The 9,458-nt window shown below is 52.7% G+C and overlaps 3 protein-coding genes across 3 annotated transcripts; 2 read left to right on the forward strand and 1 right to left on the reverse strand.

The window, feature by feature from the left end:
- Nucleotides 1-827: 827 nt before the first annotated feature.
- On the forward strand, nucleotides 828-4,830 carry BU25DRAFT_496001 (Pfs, NACHT and WD domain protein). Its single transcript, XM_033711900.1, has 2 exons — nucleotides 828-2,682; nucleotides 2,734-4,830. Exons 1-2 carry the CDS (start codon nucleotides 952-954, stop codon nucleotides 4,750-4,752), a joined length of 3,750 nt encoding a protein of 1,249 aa, XP_033555273.1. The 5' UTR covers nucleotides 828-951; the 3' UTR covers nucleotides 4,753-4,830.
- A 1,936-nt stretch (nucleotides 4,831-6,766) lies between these two features.
- BU25DRAFT_254074 (uncharacterized protein) lies at nucleotides 6,767-7,670 on the forward strand. The gene is made up of 2 exons (XM_033701641.1): nucleotides 6,767-7,000; nucleotides 7,060-7,670. Exon 2 carries the CDS (start codon nucleotides 7,097-7,099, stop codon nucleotides 7,610-7,612), a length of 516 nt encoding a protein of 171 aa, XP_033555274.1. The 5' UTR covers nucleotides 6,767-7,000; nucleotides 7,060-7,096; the 3' UTR covers nucleotides 7,613-7,670.
- A 933-nt stretch (nucleotides 7,671-8,603) lies between these two features.
- On the reverse strand, nucleotides 8,604-9,458 carry BU25DRAFT_426762 (uncharacterized protein; the record flags this gene model as incomplete). The annotated part of the gene is made up of 1 exon (XM_033708441.1): nucleotides 8,604-9,458. One exon carries the CDS (start codon nucleotides 9,456-9,458, stop codon nucleotides 8,604-8,606), a length of 855 nt encoding a protein of 284 aa, XP_033555275.1.

Raw genomic sequence — 9,458 nt, forward strand, 5'->3', positions numbered from 1 at the left:
GGGCAGATCTGAACTCCTAGAGCTTTGGTCCACAATACTAAATGAAAATATCCACAACTTTTTTCCTAACCCTTACCCCCATTTGCTCATTCATGGACTTCATCAGCAGGACCAAGGTTGGCACAAGGAGGTGGCATCTTGGGCAATCATCAGAAGACCTGGCATAGGCATGCTACAACAGCTTCTCTTTCCTTTGTTTGTCTGTTTTGTACTTCTTTTATTTCCTGCATCTTTGCTCTGGGCCTGAGCCCTCACCATCACTTGTACCTCCATTGACCTCACTCTCATGTAACTAAATCTTTGCATTACCAGAGGAGCTACTGCTCCTCTCGTCTTCCATAGTCTTAGACTCAGATAGGACGTTAAACCAATCAATCAATCAATCAATTACACAACTTGAATTTTTTTTGCAAGTGCCTGGTATGAAAGTTGTCCTGCTGCTTCTGTTGCATCTGCCTCTTTAAGCGCATCTTCAAGCAACATTGTGGTGTTGAGTTATAGCGTTGAGGATTTTGGGATGTTTTGGTGCAGGGTGTGCACAGCTTGACGCTGTGCACGGCGTGCACGGACACGGTAGTGTTGTTTAGTACCGATCCATTCTTGGTCCACATAGAACCTCAAGAGCGTACCAGTGCTGGCATAACTGATCGAACGTGCGCTGTCTGCCACAGCGGAGTGAAAAAGCGTTGCACGGTTCGATGTTGATATTTGGGTGCAGCTGAGGCAGACGTCAGCCTGGTTCGGCCAGTGGCCTGTTTATCTGAGTCCTTGGCACCTTGATGTAAGCGCCAGCGCACAGCATGTCTTCTGTCTTCTGAAATGAATCTATGAGGTCGCGCAGGCTGCACAGACTCACCGAGACGAGCACCCGGTTGTACCCCGCAAAACAGTTCCACCAAGCTTCCGTGACTAGTGCGACAGTTGCAAAGCAGCTGTGTGCCGGCCGCATCGATGCACCGCCCGGCCAGAGACAACACGACGTATAGCGGCAACCGAGCGGACGGCGACTCCACCAACATCTACGGCAACGTCTACGGCGATGTGCACCTTCCGGGACGGCCTCGCGAGGCTGGCGAAGCATCGTCCCAGCAGTGCCTGCGCGACCTGCGGGTGACGGACCCGCGCGAAGACCGGGCGCGCATTGAAGGCGACAAGGACAAGCTGCTCCGAGACTGCTATGCCTGGGTGCTGGACGACGCCAGCTTCCAGCGATGGACGACGCAGGAAGCGTCGCGGCTGCTGTGGATTAAGGGCGACCCAGGCAAAGGCAAGACGATGATGACGATGGGTGTGATCGCTGAGCTGTCGCAAGGAGATAGAGCTAGGCCACCGCCGAGGACAATGTCGAAGATACTCGCGAAACTCAAACTCAACTCGAAGCAGGATAGTAAGGGAGCGTCAGTACAGCGTCTTGTGACCTACTTCTTCTGCCAGAGCACGCTACCAGAGCTTAACAACGCGGTGTCGGTCCTTCGCGGGCTTATCTATATGCTTATCACACAGAGAGAAGAGCTTATGCACCCTGTGCAGAAGCGGTACGAGGCCGTAGGCAAGCAGCTGTTCGAAGGGCCCAACGCCGTCTATGCGCTGCGGGAGTTACTGTCAGATATGCTTAACAACGCCTCGCTGCCGCCGACGTACCTGCTTGTCGATGCGCTCGATGAGTGCACGTCTGGTCTGTCTGAGCTACTGCACATCATCACCGATGCCAGCCTTGGACGACAGTCAAGCGTCAAGTGGCTAGTGACGAGCCGCAACGTGGCAGAGATCGAGCGGTATCTGCAGCCTGATTCGCTCGGCGTCAAAGTGAGCCTTGAAGTACAGGCCAGCTACGTGTCAAGAGCGGTTGCGACGTTTGTGACATACAAGGTGCAGCGGCTGGCGATCGTGCAAAGATACGATACAAGGTTGCAAGCGGAAGTGCAGCAGCAGCTCCGCGACAAGGCGGAAGGCACGTTTCTGTGGGTGTCGCTGGTGTGCAAAGAGCTGGAGAAGGTGCCGCTCTACCGCACACAAGAGGTGCTGCAAGCACTGCCGCCGGGGCTCGACCCGTTGTATGACCGGATGATGGGACAAGTCTTAGGGCAGGACGCAAGGACTGTGGGGTACTGCAGGTCCATTCTGCGTACCATTACCCTTGTCTTCCGGCCGCTGCAGCTCAGCGAGCTCGCCGCAACTGCAGGCCTCCCTCGCGACCAGTTCAGCGACGAGCAAGCAGTCGCCGACCTTGCTGGCCGCTGCGGCTCGTTCCTGACCGTGCGTGAAGGCGTTGTATCCTTCATCCACTTGTCTGCCAGAGACTACTTCACACTAGGCAGTGGCAAGCAAATTGTCGATGGTACGCTTGTGGAAGATCATAGGTGGCTGACCGAGCGGCTGCTAGAGGCGATGAGTAGCACGCTGCGGAGAGACATGTGCGGCCTACAGAAGCCGGGAGCGCGCATACAGGAGGCGATCAGTCAGGTCCCCAACAGCAGTTTGCCGCAGATTGCATACGCATGCGAGTACTGGGTCAAACATATTTGGGCAGGCAGGCAAGACTGCAAAGATCTCGTAGCAGATGGTGGCAAAGTGTACAGCTTCTTTCAGAAGCACCTGCTGCACTGGCTCGAGGCAATGAGCCTGCTGCAGAAGATGCCGAAGGCCGTACTCGCGCTGCAGCAGCTGCAGCGATCACTACCTGTAAGTCAAAGACCGGCCACATGATCTTACTATTACTGATCCTCGCACAAGGTGGCAGGAAGTACAACGGTGTCCAAAGTCGTTCACGATGCTATGCGGTTTGCGATGTGGAGTGGATCTAAGATACAACACGCGCCACTGCAAGTGTACTACAGCGCGTTGGTGTTTGCGCCAAAACAGAGCGTTGTTCGGCATCAATTTAGTCAGGAGATGCCAAAAGGTGTTAAAGTGATGTCTGGACTCGACACGAACTGGGGTCCTTTACTGCAGACGCTCGAAGGTCATGTTGGCAGTGTCAGCAGCGTGGCCTTCTCAGCAGTAGGAGATCGACTGGCGTCGGCTTCGTTCGACGAGACGATGCGGGTGTGGGACGCGCAGACTGGACAGCTGCTACAGACGCTCACGTGCCGTACAGCCTGGGTTCATGGCGTGGCCTTCTCCCCAGCAGGAGATCGACTGGCATCAGCTACATCGGATACGACTGTGCGGGTGTGGGATTTGAAGACTGGTCAGCCGCTGCACACACTCAGAGGCCATACGAGCGGTGTCATCAGCGTGGCCTTCTCGGCAGTAGGAGATCGACTGGCATCGGCTTCGTACGATCAGACGGTGCGGGTGTGGGACGCGCAGACTGGCGAGCCACTGCATACGCTCAAGGGCCATACCGACAGGGTCAACAGCGTGGCCTTCGCAGCACAAGGTGATCGACTGGCATCGGCTTCGTTCGATAAGACGGTGCGGGTGTGGGACGTGCAAACTGGACAGCCGCTGCACACGCTTAGAGGCCATACGAGTGGTGTCAGCAGTGCAGCCTTCTCAGCAGCGGGAGATCGACTGGCTTCGGCTTCGTACGATCAGACGGTGCGGGTGTGGGATGTGAAGACTGGCGAGACGCTGCACACGCTCGAAGGCCATACAGACGATGTGAACAGCGTAGTCTTTTCGGCGGCAGGTCATCGACTGGCATCGGCTTCAGGGGATCGAACCGTGCAAGTGTGGGATGTACAGACTGGACGGAGATTACATACGCTTAGAGGCCATACGGATCGTGTCCGCAGCGTGGCCTTCTCGGCGGCAGGAGATCGACTGGCATCGGCTTCAGACGACTGGACGGTGCGGGTGTGGGACGCACAGACTGAACAGCCGCTGCAAACGCTCAAGGAACACGCTGACGGGGTCAACAGCGTGTCTTTCTCGACAGCGGGAGATCAACTCGCGTCGGCTTCGTTCGATAAGACCGTGCGAATATGGGATACGCAGACTGGACAACTGCTGCACACGCTCGAGGGCCATACAGGCTGGGTCTACAACGTGAGCTTCTCGACAGCGGGAGATCGACTGGCATCAGCTTCGTACGATGAAACAGTGCGGGTGTGGGATACGAGGACTGGACAGCTGCTGCAGACGCTCAAGGGCCACATGGACCGTGTCTACAGCGTTGCTTTCTCGGCAGCAGGAGATCGACTGGCATCAGCTTCGTACGATGAGACGGTGCGGGTGTGGGACGCGCAGACTGGACAGTCGCTGCTTACGCTCCAGTGTTTAGCCTGGGTCTACGGCGTGGCTTTCTCGGCGGCAGGAGATCGACTGGCATCGGCTTCATCCGACTGGATGGTGCGGGTGTGGGACGCGCAGACTGGACAGCTGTTGCACACACTCAAGGGTCATACAGGGTGGGTCCGCAGTGTGGCCTTCTCGGAAGCAGGAGATCGACTGGCATCGACCTCAGACGATCATACGGTGCGGGTGTGGGATTCACAGACTGGACAGCTGCTGGACACGCTCAAGTTCCATGCAGGCTGGGTGAGTAGTGCCGCTTTCTCTGCGGATGGAACATATCTCGAAACTAGCCTTGGGTCGATGCCGCTACCTGCATCAGTCATGTCTGTATCTTCACTGACTCCTCAGCCAACACATCGCATCCTCGTTTCAGGGAGATGGCTGACCGTGAATTCAGACGGTTTACTCTGGATACCTATCAACTACTTCCCTAGCTGCACAGCTGTCAGATGCCACATGGTTGCGTTTGGGTACACTTCTGGAAGGGTGTTGCTCCTAGGGTTAACTTAAAAGGTGCGCACGCACAGTCTTTTCATCGTTACTAGCTGCATTCACATAGCAAGTCTAGAGAAGCAGCATATTTAGTGCACGTTCCTCACCTTCACGTATTCATATAAGTTCAAGATAAATGACTAATTACGTCGAATCCCATTGAGAAGCAGCTACGGCATAAGAGGCGAAAGCTGTCTAACAAGCCGCTTAGCATGATCTGTGTAAGCAAGGCACTTACCTCATAGAGCAGGTGGGGCTGCCTACCCCTGTTTCTACGCTAGCGGGAACAGTGTTGCAGCTGCGTGTTGTTAAAGTGACCTTCCTTCCTAGCCCTTTGGCGCTGGCAAGAATGTTGCGTACAAGGCTGAGCTGTCCGACTACAAGAACGAGGTCAAGGAGGAGTTGAAGAACCCCCCAAGACAAGTGTGCTTGCTTGTCATCAGGCCAAGCTCCTGGAGCATGTTGTTGAGAATGTAACGACGCAGGCCAGTAGGGAAGATGTCCAAAGTAAGTGTGAGTCCACTGCAAGGCATTTGGGAGTGCTGGGACGTTGAGAACACTAGGATTGAATTCCCTACACCTATAGGCCTTGTACAAAAGGATACAGAAAAACTACTCTATCTAACGACTGTGCCAAACTGATTAAGTACACAGTTTGGAGGGGAATCGGAACTACCCTTGTCCAGTTGACAAGGAGGTAGTTAGCAACAGGAAGGAGAGCGGTGTGCTGAGTCCCACAGGAACCAGACGTTATTGGAGCGCTTTCGGTTGAAGGCGTTACAGAGAATGCTGTTGAGACTGTCAAGCAGCGGTAGCTCCTGGTATGTTGTTCTATTCCTTTTTTGCCATGGTGTTTTTGCATTTGCTGACATGTTCAAAGTACAATGCCAACAATATGCTCCTCCGCCATGTTGCTGTTGTGGAGGGTCACCTTTGCCAGAGGTTTGACCTTGAGCTTGGTGATGGCGATGCAGATGCTGCTGTAATGGGCTAGACCCATGTGGACCCACCTATGGGTGTGGGCTAAGCTTAGAGCCTAGGAGCAGCGCAGTCATGCTTTTCTACCTGTATAAACATCAACTATGCAAGATAATTCCTGTTGATTCAACTTGCGCATGCCTTTTGGCATAGGTTGGTGCATATAGTCATGCATGTAATGGGCTAGGCCCATTGTTAGCGCCTTGGCAACAGCACAGGCCTCGGTACCTCCGAAGCGGACGTACAACCTCCGGTTACCTCCAGAGCGGGCCTGCAACCCCCAAAGCGGGAGTATTAGAATTCTGCAAGTCCCGCTCTGGGACTTGCCCCTTTTCAAATCCATCAAGTTCTACATTGCATATTGCCCTCAGCGGCTTGCCCCTTACAATGCATATTGTCTTGTGGACTCCACCCTTTACATCTCACACCAAGAATTCCGCCATCACATTGGCACACTACATGTGCAGCCAAACTGCACATATGAAAATGACATGACACCAAATAACATCTATCCCTGCATACAGTAACAAGACAACCTGCATGACAAGATGCCACAGACACTTCCCAACACAACAAACTGAACAACAGGTCAGAATGATATACATTCTCAGAATAGTAGCCTTAAGTTACAAAGTCTATTCTCTTCTAATGCCTTTGAGAACAAGGTTCTTTTTACCATGCAATACAACAGTTTGGTATGAGCACAATGCAACCGCCTCGCTTTGGCTGGCCGCAGGTGCGTTGAAAGCTCATACATCTTATCAAAGTTTGATCAACTTATGGCTTGTCATATCATTATCCTATCCCAAGTACTGGGCTTGATCTGGAGGGGCTGTTGTACCTCTGTGCTAAATCTAAATCTGCCTGCTAGAAGTGCCAGACAAAAAGACTCACACCTAGCTTAAAGAAGCTTTGCTGTGACCTATCGCTACTGACGCGAAATCTGTGGCTGTGTGGCCGAACAGCACTTTTGCCAAGCGGTCGCATGTCACCCGAAAACCGGCTTGGATCAGGTTTTCACGCCCTGGCGTATAGCTTATGTCAACGAACATACACAGCATCGAAACCGCAAACAGCTTCCATCGTAAAACTTTAAGATACAGTGTATTGCATGAATATAGCTAACGCGAAAGCTTGCATGCCAAAGAGACAAACTATTGCGGCGCCCTACTGCTCCGCAGACCCCTTGGTTGGCCCCGCCGCTGATCGGACAAAAGATCTGCTCAAGCCTTACTACGTCCTCAAGCTTCTCGAGCGCATCGTAATCGATACATGTACCAATCACGAGGTAGGGCTTGCCACCATTGGCCTATCGTAATTCATTGTTACTAATGAATGGCTGTACAGTCGACAAGAGCGGCCTTGTCTGCCCGGCGTGATCACAATGTCACAGTCTATGGAGCCCCGTTCAATGGATAGTTATCACACTATAGAAGAAATAACAGAGATGTGGCGCCAGCTCAACAGGGAACGATCCGAATGGACTCTTCAACAACATGAAGAATGGCATACGTTCCTGTTCTATCAGTGTCTTGCCCGGGATAGACGCTACAAGCGGAAGACACTTTCAGAATATCTACCAGACACATCGTGGATCTTCCCCGGCCTCTTCATAGGCTTTTTGGAACTACTGGATAACTACGAACCGATTTCGAGGTACGCAGTGTATTCAAAAGAATATATCTATGAGTTCATTTGCCCGGACTGCTCCATACGCGGAATCGCATTGATCATGATGGGGGCTCTCTTTGGTTTGGTATGCCTCGTGCACTCATCAGCTGTGCTATTGTTGGCAATTTGGAAACACAAACGATGGTTACCTTTCGCATTGGCTCTGTTTTGGACGACTGGTTACCTATTGGATGAAGTGCAGCAGCTTTACAAAGCTTGGTCAGGATAGTGCATTGTTGCAGGTGGACAAGCATAGGATCGACCATGATTACAAGACTGTATCCGTCATATGCCTCGTGAGATGAAGAAGTCGAGGTCTTGATAGTCGTAGAGCTGTTGCAGGTCGAGCCCATGCTCAAGAGCCATGTTGCATTTGTTGCGAATGTCGTCCTTCTGATCTTCCCTCATCACTCGTGACTGCTGCTAGTTGCTGTACTCCTCTACCGTGGCGTCTAGAAAACCGGGCACATCAACACAAAGCTTGGCTTGCACTTCGGCTGAGCCCGACGTTAGGTGAGACGACCCAGGAAACACGTTCGTTATGGGGATGAGAGCATGACCAGTCGGGACGCTGTGACTGGCTCTTTGGTGTCTTTCCAGCTGTTGCTGCTCTTCTGCATAGAATTGCTGACGGAGGTCCTCCGGCACATCATTGTGCGACTGCAACTAGTCCCCCCCCCCCCTGCACTACATGCCTTATCAAAGCCTTCAGCTGATGTGTTCTCAGTTCGTGATGTTTCTTTCCGTATGGATCCCGCCAGCAGTGGGCCCCAAGGCTACAAGGCGGGCCTGGGCATTGTATCAAGTTACATACGTCCTGCCAGATGGACGGCTGAGTGGACGCTCCTTCCTCGGCATCGGCCTGCGAGTCTCTTTCAGCGAGCATCTGCTGCATGGCGGAAGGGTATCCTCGCTTGCCACCTTTCTTCAATGCCACTGGCGCTGGCTGTCCTAGCTCTACATAGTTGAACGACACATCCACTCTCAGCTTCTTATGGGTTGTTCTCGAAATACCGTAGCACCCATCCCCCCCCCCGTGACTTTGCGGGGTTTCCGCACACAAACGTTTTACTATGGCATATTTCAATATTCAAGAACAATAAACAACCACACAGTATAGCGTAGTACAGCGATAATTGAAGCTGCTCAGTTGCTTCTTATTTGCTATTGCAATTGATTTTCTGGTGTTGTAGCTGCCACAATGAGCCGCCTTATCGACTTCAATGGCCCATGAGATTGGCAGCAACAACACCATCCAACGCCTCCTCCTGTATGACGGTAGCTGTGCGCGTGTGGGTCTGAAATGATCGCAGAGGCGGCGGAGCGGTCAACTGCGATACAGGTATAGGGTCTCCAGTGAGATAAAGGTTGAAGTCAATGGTGAGCTTCTCGCTGGTGTCAAGGTCTAGTGACTTTGCTAATTCTCTCAGGTCGTGCACGTCTTGTACGTTGCCTCGCCAAAGCCGCTTCTGAGGTCTATTGCGCTTGTTAGTACATCTGCCAAACCAGAGCTCTGCTACAAGACTCACTACTTTGACGTTGCTGCGGCGGTTGACTTGGCTGTCAATAACCTCGTCGACCCACATCCAGAGGCCGGTCATGGTAAGCCTGTCGACCTTGTAATTGGTCATGGAGTCAGCTGCTGAGTGTATAGGGTTCTTCTCAATGTTACCAAAGGCCGCGCGGTAACGTAAAGTAGCAACAACTCCATGTTCTGGCTCTGGAAACTCAGCAGCTGAATCCTCCCCAGCATCGACGTTGACCTCGCTGAGAGCTTCTGCATCATCCACTACCTCCTCTGGGTTGGGATCTCCATCTGCATCTGCTTCGGCATCGTCGCTGTCCTCACCTCGCACAAACAATGACTCCTCCCCTGCCTCTGTAGCTTGGCTCGCAGGTGGTCTCAATGAAGGACGACGTACTGTTGATGGCGGAGTAAATGGATTTACACCCACTTCAAATTGGCTTGTGGATGTTCGCTGATGTTTACTATAGGCAGGTGTTGCAGGTGCATCCTGTGTCAATTTGGGGGCCGGCTCATTGATTTTCTGACGATGTGACCATTTCAGAGGCAT

This window comes from Macroventuria anomochaeta, assembly GCF_010093625.1.
Source record: "Macroventuria anomochaeta strain CBS 525.71 unplaced genomic scaffold BU25scaffold_67, whole genome shotgun sequence".
Taxonomy (NCBI): domain Eukaryota; kingdom Fungi; phylum Ascomycota; class Dothideomycetes; order Pleosporales; family Didymellaceae; genus Macroventuria; species Macroventuria anomochaeta.